The 24,327-nt window shown below is 31.6% G+C and overlaps 2 protein-coding genes across 5 annotated transcripts in view; both read right to left on the bottom strand.

Moving 5' to 3' along the window:
* Positions 1–2,789: 2,789 nt before the first annotated feature.
* LOC143194047 (putative fatty acyl-CoA reductase CG5065) lies at positions 2,790–13,253 on the bottom strand. 3 transcript variants are annotated; one of them, XM_076400591.1, is made up of 11 exons: positions 13,201–13,253; positions 10,531–10,766; positions 9,105–9,189; positions 8,828–9,036; positions 7,267–7,480; positions 5,421–5,504; positions 5,256–5,364; positions 4,997–5,085; positions 3,471–3,633; positions 3,023–3,277; positions 2,790–2,970 (listed from the first exon to the last, which is right to left on the bottom strand). In XM_076400591.1, exons 1-11 carry the CDS (start codon positions 13,223–13,225, stop codon positions 2,844–2,846), a joined length of 1,596 nt encoding a protein of 531 aa, XP_076256706.1. In that variant the 5' UTR covers positions 13,226–13,253; the 3' UTR covers positions 2,790–2,843. The 3 variants fall into 3 exon arrangements, with proteins under 3 accessions (XP_076256706.1, XP_076256707.1, XP_076256708.1); XM_076400592.1 differs by lacking the exon at positions 13,201–13,253 and adding an exon at positions 12,065–12,205; XM_076400593.1 differs by lacking the exon at positions 13,201–13,253 and adding an exon at positions 10,845–11,987.
* A 1,377-nt stretch (positions 13,254–14,630) lies between these two features.
* The window catches only part of LOC143193992 (fatty acyl-CoA reductase 1), a 45,937-nt gene continuing 36,240 nt past the window's right edge, over positions 14,631–24,327 (bottom strand). For both annotated transcript variants that reach the window (XM_076400518.1, XM_076400517.1), the window contains exons 5-11: positions 23,402–23,615; positions 21,975–22,058; positions 21,808–21,916; positions 20,403–20,488; positions 17,841–18,003; positions 14,903–15,157; positions 14,631–14,852 (exon numbers count right to left, since the gene is read on the bottom strand). In XM_076400518.1, the coding sequence (XP_076256633.1) occupies positions 14,726–14,852; positions 14,903–15,157; positions 17,841–18,003; positions 20,403–20,488; positions 21,808–21,916; positions 21,975–22,058; positions 23,402–23,615 (1,038 nt within the window). In that variant the 3' untranslated portion in view covers positions 14,631–14,725. The remainder of the gene's footprint in view (positions 14,853–14,902; positions 15,158–17,840; positions 18,004–20,402; positions 20,489–21,807; positions 21,917–21,974; positions 22,059–23,401; positions 23,616–24,327) is intronic.

Genomic DNA, 24,327 nt, shown 5'->3' with positions numbered 1-24,327 from the left:
AAATACTTTTATGAATTTATAATGATGAGGTTCCATCATATCCCAATAGTTTTGGAGTGGGAATTTTGATGTCACTGGTAAAGAATGATGTGAAGATAAAAAATAGTGAAATTAAAGATTTATTGGCCAAAAAATTCAGCTCACACTTTCATCTAAACTTCGAAATATATCTTAAACGTAGTCACTCTTTTGCATGGCAACGCTCAATCGCGCGTTTGAAGACTTCAAGATATATATTCACCTCATTCGATAATTTTACATTTAATATGAATTTATATGTAAAATGGCCCTTTAAATTCTATTGACTTTTCTCATCCTCCAAAACAAACAACACTTAATTGTACAATAAACTGAATTAAAACAGATTCCTGGCACCATTAAATAAATCTTAAGTATAAATCTCTATCCAACAACCTTATTCAGCACTCGAAAGTGTTAAAATAGCTATCTGATTTTAAGCGCGGTCGTAGTTACACTTGGTTATAAGTTACGTGAGGTAGTAAGGAGTTGATATTAGAGAAGATATTAGATGGCAGTTTATTCAATATTTCATAGGGACCGCTACAACTGTATAGTCCACTGCAAATACACTTACAAGGTTGGCAACGCTAGAGAATCGGTATCATGCAGTTCCTGATATAAAAAACTTTTTCTTCTTTATTATTTCATTTCCTTAACAGTTGTGTGTTACTTTTACTTAATATAATATCAACTAGACAATAATTAATATAATAACATAATATCTTGTCAATCCTCCCGCCCATCACATGTAGTAATTAACATCGAATTAAACAAGTTTTAAATCAATTTTAGGGTAAATGATGTGGCTCGGTGAATGAAGGTAAAACGAAATGAAAGAGTGGTGTTCACATTATGTGACCGTTATTTATTGGCTATATAAAAAAAAATGTGAAAAATACAATTAGATAAAACGGATGGCAGCGGTGTTACCTGGAGACGAGGCTTGGGCAGTCGATGGTGGCACGTCTAAACCAAACGATGGTTGAGCACTGAATGAATCGAAATACCCTTCAATAACATTCCAGATAAACGTCTCGGGGTTGCCGCCAGCTATTCGTTATCCGGTTCTTGTTGGCGCTGCTGGCACCCCGCCCGTTTTCAACATCTGGGATTATATTTCTGGGTATTTTGTAGACCGTTATTCCACGATGTAAAATTCGACATTCCTCAAAGTCGCTACACAATCATTGTTTTCTATTCCCGTGCAGATTCCTTCCATAAAATTGTAGTGAGTGTCCGAACAGTCAATACAAGCAACAAGCAACAAAGGTACGTTCCTACACTGTTACTTGAACATTTGTAATTGAGGAAGCAATAAAAAATAAAAAAAACTATACAAACGAATATTTTTCTCTATTTCTGTAATCCATCTCGATAGCATTATTCTCTACTTAAGGATTCTGGATAAATATTTCTTATATCTATTTAAATATAATTAAAATATTTTTTAATTTCTGGATAAATATTTCTTATATTATGTACTCATTAGTGTTGGGAGCAACCGACTGAAATTGGCTATCGGCTGTTTAGTAATTGACTACTTTTTACTATCGACTATTTCAGTCGCTATTTTTGGTTCAACTGTTTTTACTAGTAACTGTTTTCAGTCGCTATTTTCGGTCCGACTGATTTTATTGTTATTTACAATTGACTGTTTCAGTCGTTTACTTTTAGATACTATTTTCGGTTCTACTAGTTCATTCGACTGATTTTTAAGAATGTGGCTGTGTCGTCCTAGCCGCGACCTTGAAAGTAATGCGAATTTATGCTTATATAGATTTATATGTAACTAGCGACCCGCCCCGGCTTCGCACGGGTGCAATGCTGATATTAAATTAAATACACTACAGAAAAAATATGAACGTTGTATATAAAAACATAGCGGCCCGCTTCGACTTTGCACGGGCATAAAATATATATGCCTATGTCACTCAATGAAAACATGATTAAAATCGATCCAGTATTTTTGGTTCATTCATTACTGCCCTTGGCCTGCACGCATTAAATTTGGAGTAAAACAATTCCTCTTCCCCTATACTTATTATGAAGATTTCCTGCTATCTTTGGAAGATCTAAATTCATACAATTTTTATTACATTACACATTTTTAAACGCAAATTTTAAATTTGTAATATCTCCGAAAATATTTGTTTAATTTACATTCTGTAAGGAACCATATTGATCTATATTAATTGCACACTGTATTTAAGGTACTTAATTCGATAAGGATTAATGCCGTATTGCTTAAAATAGCTTCGTAAATAAGCCATTTTCTCACGTAAAAAGTAAACAATAAAAATGGTTAATGTGGGTTATCCCTAAAAGATAAACATATACCATAGCGGACTTTTTTGTAGATCTTTTTATGGTGTACACTACTGTAGTACATTAATTTGATCTAACTCGTAGGGTTAGGCAGCGTTTTTGCTAATTGCTAAATAAGCCTAAAAAAATAGGTTTATTTACGACATCACGTTAGAAACCTCTAAAATTAGCAATGTTGCCTTAGTATATTATGCATGTATTATACATATAAACCTTCCTCTTGAATCACTCTATCTATTGAAAAAAACCGCATCAAAATCCGTTGCGTAGTTTTAAAGATTTAAGCGCACATAGGGATATAGGGACAGAAAAGGCGACTTTGTTTTATACTATGTAGTGATATATATATATATATATATATATATATATATATATATATATATATATATATATATATATATATATATATATATATATAGACTTGTTATATTAAAAAGACCAGAAGAGATTAATAATATATATTTGTCAATTATGTAAAATAAACAGATGAAAATTAATCAAAGAGAAATGAAATAAGACATTACATATCTGTATATAAAACCGATAACATTATATTTGAAAAAGAATAAATACGCAAGTCCAACATATATTACAGTATTACAAATAAGGTAGAGAGCATACATCCTAAAAAATATTATGGTTAAACAACATTTAAAAGTAAGAACAATTTTGTTACCTCTTGTAATTAACTCGAGCTCTGGGTAGAGTGCTAAGATCATCTTTCAACAGGTGTTGCCTAGCACCTAGAAGTGAATTTTTAAAATATTCATAAGCATCAGAATCTCGACAAAATCCAAAATTGTCGACATCTTCTGGGAGTATCTCACTTTCTAATTGCGAACCCTTTTCATTGATAAATTTCCATTCTTGCGTAACGAAATACTGAAGTGCCATATTAGCTATATAAATTTTCCTTTGAACCTTTAGCAACCTCAAAATACAAATTATTAATTAAATTATATTAAAGATAAATAAGTATTAGAAAATAAACAAAATTAAAACCTTTTTTTCGCGTACTTTTCGAAAGAAATAACAGAAAAATCATATAGGGTTATGTCTACCAAATATAAATTATCTAGGTTCATCCTACTTTTTACACACATCTTATATAAAGAGTTACTTACATTGGTTTTTTGCCTATTAATATTAGCAATCCATCAACGACCAACGCTGGCAATATATGATAAAATATTACCCTAATGTAATGGTAAAACATACATGTTGTTATAGATCCATTTGGATACCATAGAATATCGCTTAAGGGATATTTCCAAGAAAGATCTGCACCTAGAATATTGCACAATATTATATTAATCGAGTATAGAGACCCAGATATTAAAATTAATAACACTAGAAAGACTACACTAAATATTGTTAGATTAACATATTTAAAGAAATTCTAAAATACATTTACTGTTACAAATGTAGTAGGTCATGAGATTAATTCGTTGCCTTTTAGAATGTCTGACAACTTATTTCGAACTATGATACATTGTTTGACAGGGTAGGAGTTCCTCTTCTTACAAGATTGCAAATATAGGCCATAAGTTTATTTTTTGACCAATTTTGTTAGTGATTTATTTATACAAATATAGTTACAAGAACCAAAGGTGTATAATTGTTATAATTTCTGGTGTATAATTGTTATAAAACATTGTCCAGTAATGTATTATTTTTAGAATTCCTAATAATGATATTACCAGTGAATTGATATTACCAGTTTATTGAACAAGTTAATTGTGCATAGACCTTTGTTTGTGTGGTATTTCATGGTTCATGTTTCTCATATATTGTAGCTAAATTATTACAAGAACGAGGGTTTTAGTAAGGAAGTTATTGTACAGACACTAGGAATGTATGTGTCAATAGTTTCTGATTTCTTGAAATAATATACAGATCCATGCTAATCAGAAAATATATGGAGATTTAAAAAAATGTTGTATAGAGTGTCATTCAACACAACTGCGATTGAAATATAAAGACGATGTATTGGTTTATTGGAAAAAGATCTCAATTATCTGTACATAATAATTGGTATAATAAGTGGTATAATCAAGTTCAAAACCTATATATTCTTAGAAAAAAGTCCATAGATGCACTCATATAGCATAGGAATGATTACCTACACCGAGAACTGCAGATGCCAACTTTTGCTCAGGAAATCAAAAGAACTGTAAAGAGATATGAGAAGATAATTCATTTTTACGTTAATACCGAATTATCGCAGCTCTTGAATAACACTCGTGCAGAGCAATAAAAACATTTGATATAGTACTGCAGTGAAGTGTATTTGACAGAAAAAAACTGCAGTCTCAGTTAATACATAAGCATAGTAGATACAAAGTCTCGAGCGATGAATTCCCCTAGATATACTCGTATACCTAGTTTTTAAGTTATTATAAAAACAAATTGTAGGTTAGTCTATAACAAATAACAACTATGTATCAATAAAAAAATTAATATAAAATTGTGCATTAGAGATCAAACATTTAGTTAGGCCTTTGTTATTTTCATCTGTTTCCAATATTGAAAATATCGTATTGTTTGAAGGAGGGAAATAATGAAATCAATTTGAAAAAATAGGCAACCCGTCTTGCATTTCATTTTATATGCTGCCATTTTAAATCATGGGCTATATCAATTTACATACCCATATCAATCATCTCGCCCGTTGTTACATTATTAATATTATTGTTACTTGCATTGAACACATCCAATTTCAGTTTATCCTCATTGTTCCTAAAAAGGGAAAGGCAGGAAATAAAAAGTTTGATCGATATTTAGTACACTTTAACCAGAGATCAAGCTCTGAACTAGTTGGGTAAATAAATAGTGATTCTAAAGATGGTAAGTACAACATTTTACTTCTAATATTTTAAAAATTAATATATTTTCTTGAGTTTACTCACGTTTCTAATCCTTTCTTCCATGTGAGTACTAATAAACCCTTACAAATAATGTCAACTGGCATATAATCAGCTGTGAGATCAGGTCGACTATAAATTGATCTTAATATGCCTAAATCAAATTTTTTATAAAGACTATATCAATTACGAATCATTGATTTATCATACCTTTACCAGAAGCAGCTAAAAGCCCAACTGGGCCATTAAAATTGTCCACCCATCCAGGAAAGGGTTGATTTAAAGTTGATATTACTAAAAAATAAATAAATTTTATATTCTGGTACATTAGCAATATTTTGAAATGGCACCGATGCCCTAAACGTTAAATATAGGGTGATTGGTTATGTGACGTTTAGCTTGGTTAGTAAACGTCCAAATTTTTTTTATGGATAAATATACGCCACAAGAACCAATGGAAATAGTGGGAATATTTATTGAACATAATCATTCTATTATTGCCACTCAACGAAAATTGCTTCAATAGTAGCGGGTCTTTTGCCTCACCTTATATATGCAATAAAATTATATAATACAATATACTAGGGTTGGGAACCATCGGGTAAAAATGACTTTCAACTATTTAGTAATAGTCTACGTTTGACTATCACATAAAACATTCGAATATTTCATTCGTTGTTAGTTTCACTTGTGATTAGTTCATTGGTATATTTCATGCGTTATCATTTTCAATGAAGACTATTTCATTCGAATAAAAAAATAGTTAATAGTCCTAGAAATGGATTTATTTTTATATATACTTATGTAAAAATATGAATTTTGTAACTCTATTAATTATTTGTTACTGTACTAGGGAAAAACTAATCAGGTTTTGATTAATAAGTAGATTTTTTTAAAGGTTTTATTTATTTAAAAAGGGTGCAGGAGTTAAAAATATAAAATAAATGATAAAGGTGAGTAAATATTATAAAAGTTTTACTTTTAATTTTATTATATTTAATATTATATATATTATGATATATATGACATGAGATATATTATGACATACATAGTACATTTGTAACCAACTTGATTTTGAGGCCTTACCGACAGTTTTCACTTTTCAGTATGTCATTTCGTCGAAGTGTGAATAAAAAAAATTCAAGGCTCTGAACTTGTCTGAAATTTTACCGAGTAAATTGCATTTTACTTTTTTATTTCCATTTGATTATGATTTGAAGATTGTGCATCATGGTCATTGAACACCCTGTGAAGCTTATAGCAATAATAATGGTAATTTTAACATCTAAACAAAGATTGGCAAAGAAAGGCGTTACTCGATGAAACCATCATTGAGGATTATAGACATCGACTACAATGCGCTTGAACCAAGTACTGCGCGAATAACCGCATAATAGAGCAAAGACACAACAAAGTTATTCTTCAGCCAGACAATGCCCGACAACATGTTGCAATATCGGTTAAAACATACTTGGAAACACATTGCTCTTTCTTGTTTCTAATTGTTCCGACATATGAGTGGAAACCTATCTAATCAGCTCTTCACCTCTTATGAAAATACCAAAAATGCGTCGATTCTCGGATACCCTCAAAACATACATCGTTCTTTCGAGATGGAATCCGTAAACCGCCAGGGAGATCGAAAAAAGTAGCAGCTATCGATGGATAATACTTTGAATAAAAACATTTTACCGATATTTCACAACAAAGGTTCAAATTATTAAAACTTTGAAACTAATTTATAGACCTAACATATATATTACGAAATTGCACCTAAAGTGTTATTAAAATACCTTTGTGTGAAATGACCTTTTTACAAATCTAAAGTTACCCTAAATTATAAAATGTAAACTGTTCTTTGTAGCACAGTAGAACTCAGTAATTATATCTTTCCTTTCCTCTTTCAAATTTACATTCAAGATATGATGCAAATTCTTCGAGAACTGGACATTCATTGTTATTTCAGGGTACATTACTAAGATCTTAGATATTCTGGTGATTCGGATTATTCATATAATATTACACTAAATAACAATACAAAATTAGAGTATCTTACCAATGGATGGACGACATATTGCGGCAGGTATCTGACCATTGCAAAGATCATTAATAACCTGTTCGGACAATGCCTTTGAAAACGTGTATGTATTGGGTAATGGATGAATGTATTTGGAGGTAAGTATACTTAACGTATGCGAATCACAATTCTCAGCCAACTTAATAGATTCGTTCTGGTCAGCTGCTGTAGGATATATTTTTTCTTCAATTACCTAATAGAAAAATAATATATGTCATGTATGTATGTAAATGTTGTAATAGTTTCTATATATATGTACACCCAATAATTAACAAGATATAAAAATTAAAATTAAAATTAAAAAAAAACATGACTTAAATCGATGACTCTGTTGTTCAAACTTTATAATACTTTAAATTTGATGGAATATTTCCAAATGCACTCTTTTTCGCTAGATTGGCAGAACCTTTTCAGCCATTTGTAACAAATTTTAAGACCTTAGTGTCAATGGTTAATAAGATTCTGTCATGAACAATAGGTGTAAAATTAATTTTTAATACTAGTGAAGATATTCAGCCAAGAAGCCAGAAGCTTTAAATTTTGCGTGGAAAAGTTTTTTAATTCTGAAAACAATTAAAATGATAGAAATGTAATTTGATGATAATGCAATTCGATTCGAATAATTCAAACTGTTTAAAGAAAACAAGAAAGGCAATTTATCATTTTCAATGAATAGCGTTTTGCAAGTGTTGAAATGAAATGAAAGGAATAATTTTCGTTTGGAATGTGTGAAACTATATTTATTGATGAATTATATGTGTGAATTTAAAAAGAGTGATATTGATATTGTTTATCTTAAATAGCCGAAATTATTAACTTACAACTCTATTTTATATAACTTTTGATTCTGATATTGTATTGGTGCCTCCCTCACTAAAAATTAATCTTTTATTCAAAGTATATCCTTGTACAGTCAATTTCGTTAAAATAATTAAAAAATCACAATAAGGTATAAAAAGCACAATAACAGTAATGTTATAGTTTGTCTAAGACATGTTAACAAAGACAAAAAATCTATAAAGATATTATACCCATTTTCCACCATTCACGCAAAATAAATTATTGGTTTCGTGGCTTCTGGATTGGTGTCACGTTTATTGACTAACACTAGTAATTTTTTTAATACTTGTGTATTACAGCCAGTATTCATTTACTGTTCATCCAAAGCTGACTGGACATCATATCCACATGTCACTCATCAATAATGTTCTATTATCCGTCTACTTATAATTGTTCCAATCTTTCCTGTGTATATGTCTGTCCTGGTACACACCTGTTACCTTTAAGAGACCATTTTTCGCTTTAGGATTAGGGAACGCCTGAGACATGCGTGGTTTGAACTCTCATATTGTCTTTCTTTAATACCCTTTAAGGCTCTTGTTCCTTGGAGAAACAGGTGCACTACTAGTTTCCCACTTTGGTGAATATTTTATAACACACAATCTGATCGATGTTTCGACTGTATTATTGTAACAGAAAATTTTTACAAAAAAAAACAATAACCATTATCATGAAGACGAGAAAAAAATGTATAGAATACCTGTTTATCTGCCTGACAGTATGCAGTCGATATATGAAGAAACAACTCCAAGTGTTTCATTGCTTTGGCCAATAAGACTGTTTCACGGGTTCCCCTGGTATTCAGAAGGATAGCGTCTTTTAAATCGTCATCGAAACGTACGGAGGCGGCACAGTTGTAAACTATGTTTACCTCTTCGATCAAAAGCTTCCTTGATTTTGTAGTTAATCCTAGAAAAATCATGTGTTCACAGTAGTTATTCTCACCTGATTAGTGTCATTAATTATTAACTATATACCTAAGTTTAATTCAGTTACGTCTCCTGTGACCGGTACAATCTTCTTCACATTTTCTGGATATTCTTTCTTCAATCGTTCGAATAACTAAAAATATCAAAATGAACAAATATAGAAATGTTATTTTAAAAAGTAGAGAAAATTATAAAAATAAGAGAAATTAATATATAAAAGATCTAATCCGAGAACTTGGTTATATATGAGTATGAATAATTTTGGAACGATCAACTCGAAACTTGCACAAATAACTTCTTAGTTGGAATTTGTGAGTATTGCAGTGCCGACTAGAATCATTTTCTATTTTGAGAGATTATGTAGCTCATGTAAACTTGCGAACTTCTCGAAGCCAAAAAAAAAACAATAAAATCTAAGATTGGGAAAATTTCGGCTTTAAAAGTAACAGTCCATAGTCTATTCTAAATATAACGGTAGGATCATTTGTTTATTCAGTTAAAATTTATTGCTCATTGAAAATGAAGATTCAAAAATGTTATTTTCGTCATATTATGTCATATTGTAACTGTTTACGTTCGACGAGAACAATAAAAAACACAAGGTCGCCTAAAATTGCCCAACATAAACTTTAGTAATGACTTGCAGGTTCTTCTTCTGGAAATATCGATGTTAAAGATGAACCTTAGCCTAGCTGACCAATCATTAAAAAAGTATATTAAATTCTTGGAAGTATTGATAGAGACCGATCAAAATGCGATAGAGCTACGAAATTAAACACTGGATATAAAACAGTTTTAAACCATACATATGAGACTAGATACCATAAGAAACTCGCTATTTTAATTATTATGTATGAATTAACAGTGAAAAATTGAGTGGACCGAGTCTAGTCGTCTGGTCGGAGAAGCTTCAAAAGAGGTTTCAATGACCACATTGATGTCAATATAGATATTAAGTGATAAACGAGAATGAAAAAATTCACCATGAGGCTGCTCCAACCGGCCAAACTTTTAATTCTATTTTGATTGCATTTAAAAATTGATTAGATTGAAAACGCACCTTTCATCACAACAACTCTAGACCACACATGTCTTGACTCGGTAAAAGTTGAGAGTGCTTAATTGAAAAGTTTTGACGAGGCCGCCGTATAGCTCGGACCTTGCCATGTCCGACTGTTATTCCAGAATACTCTAATAATATAAATCTGACTTCAAAAGAGGCTTGAGTATGTTATTCGTTTCAGTTTTTTGACTACAAATCTCAGGAGTTAACTAATCATCAAGAGAGCACATAAATCACTAAGTAGTGTTAACCCTAAGCTCGAAGAAATAATGTGTAAAAATTAAATCATATACCTAATAAAATTAATAAATTTTGTATTTATATATTATATTCGATTTCTTTAATTATTATTATAATAACCCTAATATAACATATTAATATTTACGATAAAAATAATTATAATATACTTACTGGTAAATCTAATATCTGTTTTATCCTTTCTTCCGGTGTTTTTCCTTTTTTTGGTCTTATCAATACGTAAACTGTTGATACATCCGGACAAAGCCTCAACAATAACTCTATCAACACTTTTCCAATAAAACCCGACCCACCAGTAATGAATATCTTCTTTCCTTTGAAATACTGAGGTATGGTAATTTTTTTAGAGCCAGTCATTATTATTTCTGAATTAGTCTCTTGGTTTCTCGCTGTTGAATACAAAATAATTAAACGTAGCACTTCGTAGTAACAAAGAATTTATAATATATGTTTTAACTAATACTTACATGTTGATCATGGATATGTGATATTATAACTTATGAATTGTAATTAATGGTATTATATTGAAACAGACGACTTGAAATCAGACAAGGCATCGTTAACCGCAAAGTCTAAAGAAAATTAGTTGTAAATTTCTACATAAAAGATGAAAGTTTATAAAACTATTTATTGAAGACAAGTAAATCATTCTATATCACCAGTATATATTTAGAAATTAAAGAATGATTTAGAAAGAAGAACACACACATGTTGACTGGATAAAAAATTGATTGATATAAATGATTAATTGCCAATCAAAATTAGCAATAAGATATATATGTAGGCGAACGCAGCAAAATATTGAGCATGAGACTGGATGTCAAGCTAAAGTTGAAAGAGCATGTTGGATAGAAACAAGCAGAAATTTGTATGACGTTCATACAATAGTGACGACTGTTTGGAGGAAAATACGAATTACTTGTCCACAAGAAACTGTCATTATATAAACACATTTTGAAAACAGTGTGGAACTACGATGTATAAATATGGAGTTGCATAAAGAAACATGCATAAAATTCAATAAAACCTTACGTGCAAATCAGAAAGAACAAAATTATCTAGTACAGAATGTGGAAAAAGAAGTCTCAATTCCACCAGCAAATACTGCAACGAGTTTTAGTTTAACCAAGTAGCCTTAAGAAGTTGAAACATGAAAAGCGACATGAATATATAATTGACGAATATTTCTTTGTTTCATCGTGAAATTAATATGTTGCCTTAAAATTACAGAATTTTATAAATAAACGTATTATCTGATTATCAAACACAAAATTTTTTAATAAAAAATAATTTGAAATTTAATTTATTACACTTGTATTATATTGACCTAAGGTATTAAAACTAATGCTCATAAACTAGAAAATCAAGGCTACGGATAAAAAGTAATAAAATAGTAATAAAATTAAAATAATAAAACTTTAGGTCATTATAATAATAAAAATAAGATAAATATCACCAAAATAGAAGCATATATTGAAATTACTAATGTGCGTACTAAAACATATTATAGGTTCAAATATTGAAATACAAATTTAACTTAAAAACAAAAAATATCACATAACAATGTTAATAAGAATTATATATCAGTTCAAAAATGTTATTTATGTTTTAATTTTAAATTTATCAATGCCTAATATATATTTTTTAAATCTTTAAAGTATACCATATTAATAACTAAAATATTTACCTACAAACTTCTGGAAAACTGTTTAATGCGATGTGATTTCCGACACTTAAATATTTCGAAATTCAAAATTATCATTTATTAGAATACAATACATATAGACGATATTAATACGATTTATTGGAAAGATCAAATATAATATACGCAACCTTCTATTGTCTAATATTAAATAATACTGGAGTGAATAAGCATTGATTATATGTAATATTACAAGTTAAAACTAGTTAAATGCAAAGAAAATAATATTTTAATTAAACTTTTGTTGGATGCCTGAGTCTATTGTTGACAAATTGTATCTATTTATCTCTTACTCGCCTTTAAAAAGATCATCATATCCTAAAATAATATTTAATTTAGTTAAAAATAGTACTTGGTGGCTTGTAGCACGAAACTTATAATTCTTCATCATTCATCAAAAAAGAAATTATATCGCCCGCCCGTTTGTGTCTGAAAATATTTTAATATTTTCTTCTAATCTGATATCCATCTTTTTCCAAATTTCTTCATCATCAATGACCTAAACTATGATTTTCATGCACCTCTTTTGAGGTGCTTTGGATAAGTCAACCAACGACAAAATATCGCTGCCACTACTGTTACCCAATAGTTAGTTACCATAATAATATTATGTTTAAGAAATTGGCAATTACCACGAGCCCGGCTCAAAAAGGAAGCTCCAGGTGAGGTGGGTGGAACTTGTGAAAAGACCGCAGATAGACTAGTTGCAAGTGACAGCTATATTTTGTCGTTGGACTATTTATCCCAGACACTTCAGAAGAGGTGCATGAAAACTGTAGTCTGAGACACTGTACTCGTCAATGTCAGTCAGTTAAAAATTTAAATGAAGTTTCTTGGATTATTCAAAGGTTTAACGGTATTATTATTGTAGTAGCTATAGAGTAGCGGTTGTTTCAAAATTAAATGTTTGATAATTAATAAATTATATAATGAATAAATGAAGTTGATTATTAAAAATAGTCAGAAAGGAAGGAGATACTTTTTGGCTAGAAAACAGATATTATCATAACAATATTTACAGTACGTAAATAACAAAGAAATATCAGAACCTATGCACAAATAACAGTAAATATACAATTAAAATAAAATCTTTAGTCAAATAATGATAAAATAAAACATACCAGCGGAGAGATCACATTTACTCATTCATTACTGTACACTCAGAATGATGTTACTAAAATAATTAACAAAATAGCTGTGCGGCTTATTCGCGCAGCGCTTAACTGTTAACTTAACGTCAAAGAATTAACAGGTCAATTGAAAAGTCCTCGGTCTGACACATAGGTGGCGCTACTAGAACTAAATCAATATGTTTTTTAGTTAGCCCCAACCCTCAAAAGATATGTGTATAAATTTGACAGCTGTCGGATCATTAGTTTGTAAACTATAACATTTTGAGTGAAGCAACTTTTGTTATTGTGAAAAAAAATGAAAAAAAAGAAATTCCGCGTGTTGATAAAATATTGCTTTTTGAAGGGAAAAAATAGAGTTGAAGCAAAAACTTGGCTTGTTACCGAATTTCCGGACACCGCCCCAGGAAAATCAACCATCAAGGATCGGTATGCTAAGTTTAGACGTGGTGAAATAAACACCGAAATTGAATGAAATAGCAGACACTCTAAAAATATCAAGTGAACGTGTACATCATATCATTCACGAATATTTGGGTATGAGAAAGCTCTGTACAAAGTGCGTGTCGCGCTAGCTCACTTTTGATTAAAAACAACGAGTTGATAATTCGCAGCAGTATTTGCTGGAGGCACGATCTGTAGACATACGGTCCAATACTTCAAACGGCCCAATAACGCTATGTAATAGTCGCTGTTGATGGTCCTTCCTTTTTCAGGTAGGTAGTCAATGCAAATTACTCCATGCACATCCCAAAATACAGACGCAACTACCTTGCCGGCCGACTATTGCGTTTTCCACGCTTTGGAGCGGGTTCATCGTGTGCAGTCCACTCGGATGACTGTCGATTGGACTTCGGAGTGAAATGATGGAGCCATGTTTCATCCATTGTCACATATCGACGCAAAAACTCGGGTTAATACTCTTGATCATATTATTTTCCTTCAACAATATTTTTCCCTTCAAAAAGCAGTATTTTATCAACACATGAATTTTTATCCATTTTTTTCTCAATAACAAAAGTTGCTTCACTCAAAATGCTATAATTCACAAACTAATGATCCTGCAGCTGTCAAATTTATACACGCATCTTTTGATGGTGAGGGCTAACTAAAAAAATATATGGATTTAATTCTAGTAGCTCCATCTATGTATCAGGCCGGGGACTTTTCAATTGACCTGTTAAGATTTCAATAATTCGGTGTGTACCATTTTCGGTAGCTTATTAAGAAGGCCATTATGGCATAACTTATCGAATGTTTATGCTACATCTAGGGATGTAACCATACCATTTTATCATTAGAGGCTTTTCCAACTACATCATGTTCTACGCACCTAGTCAATTGTTCAATGATTGTTTATAAACTCAGGTGTTTAGGTATTCAGTTTGTCTATGAAAAATGCTAGAATAAAACTAATGTAATTTTACTATCTATTTTATTCATGTTATAATAATGCAATATATAATTATAAATAAATCATAACAATGATATGTTATCTAAACAAGAGAGAGAATATTTAAAGAGAGCTGAAATATTCTCTAATATATTTGGACATTACACCAATAACATCGTATTTATAAAAGAACAAATAAAACATTCCAATATATATTATTGCATTGACAAATATATATAAGATGAACATCCTAAAAAATAAATGAGTTAAAGGATATAATAAAAAATTAATTAGTGTTACCTCCTAATGTGAGTACGAGCTCTGGGCAGAGTGGAGGCATCTTCCTTCAATAAATACTGCCGAGCGCCCAAGAGTGCATTCTTGAAGTATTCAATAACTTCAGTATCCCTATGAAACTGAAAATTTTCGATATCTTCGGGCAGTATCTCCTTTTCTAATTCTAAACCTTTTTCATTAATAAACTGCCATTCCCTACTAAGAAAGTATTGAAGTGCCATGTTAGCTATATAAATCCTCCTCTGAACCTTCAATAATCTTAAAGAAAAGAATAATTAATTTATTGAATTGAAGTCACATGAAGATTATTGGGCCCATAAATTAGTTTCAAAGGATTTTTTTATTACCAACTTTTATTGTGGAAAAAAATTCGATCGATCGACAGCCGCTACTTTTCTCAAACTTTCAGGAAATTTACGGATTCTATCTCGAAAGAATTGAAGCGTTGCTGAGGCAGAGCACGACTGATTGAAACATGATATATTGAAACAAGTGGTAGAAGGAGCAATGTGTGAAGAATACAGCTCAGTGCACAGCACAAACGCATCATTGTAGTCGAAAGCAATCCCCATTGATGATTTAATCGAGTGTAACTTTTAATCGCTCTTTGTCTTCGGTGTCAAAATCGCCATTTTTAAAACGTCAAAACCAGTATTCATATGTTGAAATCCTTGAAGCATATTTGCAATTAATAGTTCGGTGCATACCATTTTCTGTAGCTTTGCAATTGCAATTTTGTCGGCACAAATCCAGACATTTTCAATGCACTGAAAAATATTTTTGTTCACACTTCGACGAAATGACACACACTGAAAAGCGAAGCCTGTCAATGAGGCTTCAGCATGAAGTTGCTTACAAATATACTCGATGCCTTGATGTAAATCATTTAAAAGTAATCTATAGGCCTAATATAATAAAAGACTATTTTGTAGAAAAATTTTTTAGTTAGAAATTGTAACTAAACAAACTGTAACATAAATGAATATTTAAAGGAAATTTGAATCAGCTGTAACTAATTCTTAATGGGATACAGTAAAGATTGTATAAACAAGTTAATTTTTACGAATCTCAAGTTCACTGGATCAGCATGTATTGAAATGGAACTTCTTATTTAACTCAGGTTTGGCTTTTTGTTGCCTATATTAATTATACCGATGCTCATTTAAACATTATCTTTGAACGATTTCCATTTTTTGGAGATTCCATTTTTTTCCATGGAGAAATATAAATTGGCACTTGAATTGGCTGTGTATGAATTATAAAAAAAGAAACTATAAAATTGTTCAATATTAATTTACTATACAAAAATTTATTATTAAAGTATACAAGATTTTTGACATGAGTAAGGAAAATGTGTTTATAATATAAATTGGGGGGCTGAATCAGCAGTCCATTTATTAAAATTGGTTCCAGTTTTCGAAATATTCAACATATTCATTATTTTACTATTTTTACAATTAAAGGCTATTTATTGAATAAAAAATTATAAATTAGAATTGAATAGAAGTATTTCATACTGCTTGAGGTCTGTTTCAGACATCACTATCCAATAGTAATCACTCATCATTGACTTCGTCTCAAGCCTTGGCATCGCCTTTCGATTTTTTTTATATCTTTGGTATAGCTTCTCTCCTTGCTCGTCGCTCGTCTCGCCCAACGGAAAAAATCATGATATGATTGCAGAAAAAGTATTTTAAGAGACGTTCGAGCTCCAATCTCGTGATAATTTTGTAACAAATTATCGATTACATGCTTGTAATCCGGTGGGTAATTTGGTGTCGATAAAGTTGTAAACAATACTTTAAAACGGTACCCATGCTGTCTCATCAGGTTTTAAACATTTTGTAAACCGTAGGTCAGCTATTAGTTGTCGAATATCAAATCCGACAAATATTCCTTATTAAATTAAATGTTTTTATTCCTCAACGAAATCGCTTTCATTGCTCTCCGGTGATGGAAACTTGTTGAATGATGTTCTTAAGGCATTTTTGCATACATTGGCAATTGATGCTTGTCCGTACGTGGAATTGACGTGACACTGATCATACGTGAGGATATTTATACTGTGCTATTTTTTGCCTTTATACATGACATTTATCGAACAAAAGTACCAACCATCTACTGATTTTTCTGTTCTCTGCATAACGTTGGCACAGAAAATGAAAGGGATCAATTTTCACTAAGCGACCACTTGTACAACTTTGTTCTGCACGCGTTACAAGACAATTCCAATACCAATGACATTATAAAACCAAATTACTGCAAATAGGCATCTTTTAGTGCATTTTTCATAACTTTTCTGCGTTTGCCGAGCATATAATATCCACAAACGTAACAAAAATATTTTAAATCAACATTGTAACATTATCCCTGCTTTTTCACACGTTCCAAAGCATAATCACGGTGCAGAAATAAGTTCCAAAAGATCGCAGTGCTGCAATAAAGCGCAAATTCGAAAAATTAAAATCAGTTTTAACACACGGATTGAAGGTCGAAATTCAGGGCATCTAGTAATCTTAAGTAATCGTATGTCACTCAAGTAGTCGTATGTAAAGCGGATGAGTATGCGAGCTGACAAACTAACAAGGTATATCAAAATGTACCGAACAAATGTAATGAACAGATACTTTGATTGAAAAAATGACACATTGACAGAAATGTATACAAAAGATGGCTATACTAACATACAAAGTCAATGCATCAATGAAGAAAATCTTTACTATAAATTTATTGTTTATTGCGTTCTCTATTGTAGAAATCCTCGCTACTCTTCTAAACAATCTTCATGCCGATTTAGGAACATTTGCAGAATGAAAATGGTAAGCAAATTTTCAGATAGAAATGTAACAATATAAATAGTTAACGGTTCTCCACCTTCCTGTATATAACTGAGAAAATTATGTCATGCTAACACGAAACCATGTTGAAGAAAGTTACTTACATTGTCTTTTTACCAAGTAGTACCAACAATCCGTCTATGAACAACGCCGGTAGTACATGATAGAATATAACTTTTAAGTAATGATAGTATACACAATTTGTTACGCCTCCACTTGGATACCAGAGAATATCATTTAATGGATATTTCCAAGAAAGATCAGTTCCTAAAACATAACATGACTGGAATAAATAAAAAAGTTAATGATATTTTTAATTAAATAATTAGTAGGAATGGAACATATACAAAGATACAGTTATAAAATTATTTTTAAACTCTCTCTTTTATGAACCGTTTTTTTTTTATTGCAAGTCACGCAACCAGTTGGTTCAAAAGGTCATAATAAAAATCTATTTTTATTTTTTATCAGTATGGAGATTTCGATTCAGGATCACGACTGTAAAACTAAATTAAATAATCGAAATAAATAATTTAAAATGGTGTTTTAATCTATTTCTATTTCAGTAAAAAGGAATAAAAATCATCCATTTTAGACTCAACTTTGAACCAAAGCAACATATACATACACAAATATAAATATTACAATGAAAAGGAATCTTTAGCCTACAGTTACCTACATTCTATTGTTCCTTCCAATAATCTACAATAGTTGTTAAAGATGTCGGAAAGATAAAAGAGTAAAATTGTTAATTATGTTTGTAAAATTCCAATAATCATTTTCCAAAATACCACTTCTATAATATTTGTATGTTTATAGTTTTTTAAACGGTATTTTGGGTCTCTCCGGTATATTGACGGTCAGTATTTGATCATGTTTTATTACCGCTACCCGGCCTATGGCTTATTTGGGATATGGAAAAACCTTTATAATTGACCATTGGCTAGGAAAGAAGGTAATTGGCAAATACAATATACTTTCAAAGTAGGCCTGACATACATGCCACCTTAAATAAGTCGAACCGAGATGTTCTAACAGGTCAATTGAAAAATCCCAGGCCTACCATAGTAAAATACATTTTATCTGAAACGTTAATTTTTTTATGATTCTGTTTCATTATGATTCATTCACTCAAAATGCTATAATTCACAAACTAATGATCCGACAACTCTCAAATTTATACACGCATCTTTTGAGGATTAGGACTAACTGAAAAACATATGGATTTAATTCTAGTAGCGCCAGCTATGTGTAAAGCCGGGGACTTTTCAATTGACCTAACACTCAAAAGATGCGTGTATAAATTTTACAACTGTCGGATCATTGGTTTGCGAATAACATCATTTTGAGTGAAGTAACTTTTAAAGTTACTATAAAAAAAATGGATAAAAAGGAATTTCGGATGGTAATAAAATATTGCTTTTTGAAGGGAAAAAACAGTTGAAGCAAAAACTTGACTTGATGCCGAGTTTCTGAAGACGGTGAACGCAGTGGATGCCCAAAAGAGGTTGTTACTTACTCTAAAGATATCAACTGAACGTGTACATCATATCATTCACGAATATTTGGGTGTGAGGAACTGTCTGAACTCTGTCTTAAGTGGGTGCTGCGCGAGCTCACTTTTGATTAAAAACAACGACGAGTTGATCATTCGAATCAGTGTTTGAAGATGATCAAACGAGATAAACCTGAGTTTTTGCGTCGATATGTGACAATAGATGAAACATGGCTCCATCATTCTGAAGTCCAATCGACAGTTATCCGAGTGTACACACGTGCACACGATGAACCCGCTGCAAAGCGTGAGAAAACGCAACAGTTCGCTGGCAAGCTTATGGTGTCTGTATTTTGGGATGCGCATGGAATAATTTTCATTGACTACCTTGAAAAAGGAAGGACCATCAATAGCGACTATTACATAGCGTTATTAGACCGTTTGAAGGAAGAAATCGCAAAAAAACGGCCGCATTTGAAGAAAAAGAAAGTGCTGCTTCACCAAGACAATGCACCGTGTCGAAGTCCATGAATTGGGCATTGAATTGCTTCCTCATACACCGTATTCTTCAGATCTGGCCCCAGCGACAATTTCCTATTCTCAGATTTCAAAAGAATGCTCGCTGTGAAGAAATGTTCGTCGAATGAAGAGGTGATCACTTAAAGTGAAGCTATAATCAGTGTATCACCTTTGAAGGGAATTATGTTGAATAAAAAAATTGCTTATTTTGCCAAAAAAAATGTTTTACTATGGTAGGCCGGGGACTTTTCAATTGACCTGTTACATCAAATTTTTGCTAGTTTGTTTTATTATGAAAAATACTATTGAATATTATTGCATTTTTGCAAGAGTCATATTTAAATCATATTATAGCCAAAGAGGCTATTTTGATTAATATGAAAACAAACGACTTTAACTTGGGAATTAAAGAAATTGCTCGAGGAAAACTCATGTCAAACAAGAATTTCCTCAATAATTAGTAATTAATACTTATTAACAATAAGCAAATGCTTAATAATCTTGTGAATAAACTACAATAAACCGAAACGTAAAAACATTGAGAGGCGCATTAGTTTGTTTTTTGTAGTGTTCAAAAGATTGTTACGAATTATTTCGAATAAAAACTAATAGAATATCAGTATTATCTGTATGTCAGTATGAATATACATACCAATGTCAATCATTTCCCTCATATTCACGTTGTTGATGTTATTGTTACTTGCATTGTACACATCCAGCTTCAATTTATCGTCGGAGCTAAAACATAAAAAACAAAACACTTACTATGATGGATCTGTTAAGAAAATCATGGTTGGTTGATTGATATTATTGGTTTAGAATCTGTCCAATACTTTGGAATTTTTTGGAGACTGTTAATACAGACCAAGAAATATTAATAAAAGCTGGGTGGCTAAAACCCTTCCGTCAATTGCGCAGTCCTAGAAATTCCCAGACAATAAGACAGAGTCATTCAGCAGCAGTTCAACGCGCACATTTAATTGTTTGGCGAATGCATTAGGATGCACTAATATAGTCTTTCAGAGTACTTCGCACTAGCACTTCGAATCACACTCGTTATGGGTTCTATGTGGATATTGCGTTGAATCAGTGTGTTGGACACGTAATATGGGGCATCGACAATGACTCGCAACACTTTATTCTGGAACCTCTGGAGGATATCAGTGTTAGATTTGCTAGTAGTACTCCACAGTTCAATACCATAGGTCCAGATGGGCTTAAGTATTGACTGATACAGCAAAACCTTGTTGATGATAATTTAAATTTACGCCCTATCAGTCAATACATTTGGTTTGGTTTAATCCAAGCTGTTTGCGTTTTGTCACTATATGTTTTTTCCAAGTCGGGCATCGATCAAAATGTATTCCCAGATATTTAACGCTGTCTGCTTGCGGAAGTTCATGATTATTCAATTTTACTGAGGGACATGTTCTTCTACAAAGGGTGAATGCCACATGGGTAGATTTTGTCTCATTTGCTTTGATACGCCATGTTTTCAACCACAATTCGACTTTATTAAGATGAAGTTGGACGTTTCTTGTGACTGATATTGGATCCTCGTGTGATAATAAAACCTCTGCATCATCAGCACATGTTGCAACAGTAATGTTTCTTGAGATAGGTATATCAGCTGTATACATAAGATATAACAATGGGCCGAGAACACTACCCTGCGGAACACCCGAATATATGGGCTGTAGGTCAGTGTATTATGTCAGTGTGTAGGTGTGTGGTCAGCCTCTATCACAGTGAAAAATCACTTGATGAAGCTTCGCAAATACTTGTGACGGCTTATCATCTCTTGTATGTAATTTTTAATTGTACCAATTATCTTACATCATTAATTTTTTATCACCAGTTATGACATATTTTGAAAATAATTCGTTTAAAAAGGCATGTTGTAAAAAGCAATGAAATACTTTTTTAGTAGTACGTCTCATGCGTAAATACTATATACTTAACATACCAAGTGTTATATATTTTAGGCTTTCTATATAGTAACGCAACAAATTTATTTAGAAATTATAAAGTTTCATAATTTTATGAAAATGACTCACTTATCTACTCCTTTCTTCCAAGTGGTTAATATTAATCCCTTGCAAATAATGTCGACTGGTATGTAATCAGCTGTGAGATTGGGTTCGCTATAAGCTGATCTTAATATGCCTAAAATTAGGGATTAATAAAATGATGTGTTAACACAAAAAAATATGCATTTTCGTACCTTTACCGCTAGCTACTAAAAGTCCAACCGGTCCATTAAAATTGTCTATCCAACCAGGAAATGGTTGATTTAAACTTGATATTACTAAAAAATAAATCAACTTTACATTTCAGTAGATAACAATATTTTGAAACGGCATCAAAGTTTTAAGCTTATTACATTATCACAAAGTTCATCATTTAGTTTGTGTTTAACAGCCATTGACAGCTCTCGAATTTTAACAAAAATAAAAGAGAATTCCTATTGTAATTATATTTATGCATATTTTGCACATTCGTAAGCATTATTTTTTACCAAAAAACTCAAGAATATGCTTGGTGAATTCTGTGAGTACTCTGTGCTATCAATTTCAATGGTGAAGAAGTGGTTTACTGAGTTGTGTTGTTGTTATATCAGCACAACTGTTCCGGGTCTTTCTTGTCCATTATCTTGGAAATGGTAAAATAATCACCGGTCAATATAACTAAGACGTTTTGGATACTCAATATTGATTCGAAGCAAGAACGACCGTACTTGGCAAAGAACAGTGTTGTACCATCAAGACAATTACAAGTGCACACGTATGTACTCATCATTGCTAAATTGGTGAATAACGATTTTCTAGTATAAATTCTATTAATTTTGAGGTGTGCTTTTTGGACAAATTAATCTTCCAAATTTTGATCGAGAAAAGTTCTTTTGTAAGATGACGGTCTGGTGAAAGTTTCACGCATTTTCGTTGCCTTGTAGAGAGGGCTAAGCACTTGGTTAGTGTCATGGTGTGGTCTCTTAGCTCAACCAAAAGCATGAGACCACTATACACTGTAGAAGGGTATAGACAGGGAATTCAACAAACATGAATCCTATAGAAAGCATGTCGGAACTCACCAAACGAGCGATTTCGAAAGAGTTATTATCATCAAGTTAATCGAAACTCTCATCAGAGAATGGCATCACAGCTCCAAACTCCAGGAGGATTCGAAGACATGTATTGAATGCATGCCCCGACGTATAGAAGCTATTGGGCTTTTAAGAAACAGGTCGATGTTAATAAACAACATTTAACCGAAAAAACACCTTAAAACCAACATAACCTTGACCAAATCTCAATTCTAGGTATTTGAACTTTTAATACATTTATTATATTCCATATTCATTAATTATTCATTATATTCCATATTGATAATTTTTATTTAAATGACTGTGACTATGAGTTTTATTTAAATAACCAATGCATGTCATTAGATACCCGACACATGCTTTATCATTATATTAATGTTGTGCTAGATATGGCAATTAATTATTATAACGTTTTTGTTTCCATGTTGAAATGCAAACATTCTTGAAAAAGTATATACTCAATCACTATATGTCCAGTGGCACTGTCGCTGACCGTCGATTTCGTATAACCATATTTAACCACTTTTGCAACACAAGAAATATCTTACCAATAGAGGGGCGATATACGACAGCAGGTATCTGTCCATTGCAAAGATCATTAATAACATGTTCAGACAGTCCCTTGGTAAAAGTATAGGTGTTCGGTAAAGGGTGAATATATTTTGCGGTAAGTATGCTTAGTGTATGAGAATCACAATTCTCAGCTAATTCGATAGACATTTTCCAGTCAGCTAAGGCAGGGTATATTCTTTCTTCAATTACCTAAAAGAAAACAATATTTTTTATTATTTAAATTTAGAATTGTTTTTAAAAAATCCAGTAATATCACAAGTACCAGAAGCATTGTCTTTAAATGTTTTTAAATGATTAGTCAATGTCCGTTAAAATGCGCGCTTTGCATTATTATTGTTGTATAGTCTAGTTATTATAATTTCAATCCTTTTAATCGACTTCTGTGTCTAAAACAATCAAAGGAATGCTCCGTATAATAATACTTTTTTTCCATACCTCGGTCGAAAGTGCGTCCCTAATAACAGGGAAGAAAGTTAAACATTTACTCCCTGCGAGAAGTAGACCCGCGCTCTCCTTAACGGTGGGAAGAAAGAATTTCTTACGCGGATTTATACTAGTAACTAGGGACTATTTATTCTCTCGCTACAACAAATTGTTTACCGCTGTCATTAACGTTGCTACCTCTAACCTTAAAAATAATCATCAATGTTGTTTTGTCGTCACTCGATTCAATAATCCAGACAACACGTTATCCTGTAATGAATCCACGGACGAGGAAGATGTTATACGAAATGTTGATGGAGAAGCGCGATTGGTAATAAATACAGATACGTTGTCGAAGAACTCTATTGATGTCGGGGGCAGGTATCAAAAAAATGTTCATCAAAATTTAAAGTTAAATTAACAACGTACTTTCGAGCGGCTATCGTATACACAGCACGGGCCAAAATTCAACTTTCGA

This window comes from Rhynchophorus ferrugineus, unplaced genomic scaffold (genome assembly GCF_030347505.1).
Source record: "Rhynchophorus ferrugineus isolate W39M unplaced genomic scaffold, kcgeb_rfMv2 rfM3, whole genome shotgun sequence".
NCBI classification, from domain to species: Eukaryota; Metazoa; Arthropoda; class Insecta; order Coleoptera; family Curculionidae; genus Rhynchophorus; species Rhynchophorus ferrugineus.
Note: the sequence above shows the minus strand (reverse complement) of the source record. Positions and strands in the feature narration are given on the sequence as shown.

Excerpts from the sequence above, each read along its gene's own strand:
- LOC143194047 (XM_076400591.1), bottom strand. The coding sequence starts at position 13,225 with ATGAGTAAATGTGATCTCTCCGCTG. Across the intron at positions 5,505-7,266 it reads AATATGTCGTCCATCCATTG|TAATATCAACTTTAAATCAA; the intron begins GTAAGATACTCT and ends TTTATTTTTTAG. Across the intron at positions 5,365-5,420 it reads TTTAGCTGCTTCTGGTAAAG|GCATATTAAGATCAATTTAT; the intron begins GTATGATAAATC and ends AATTTGATTTAG.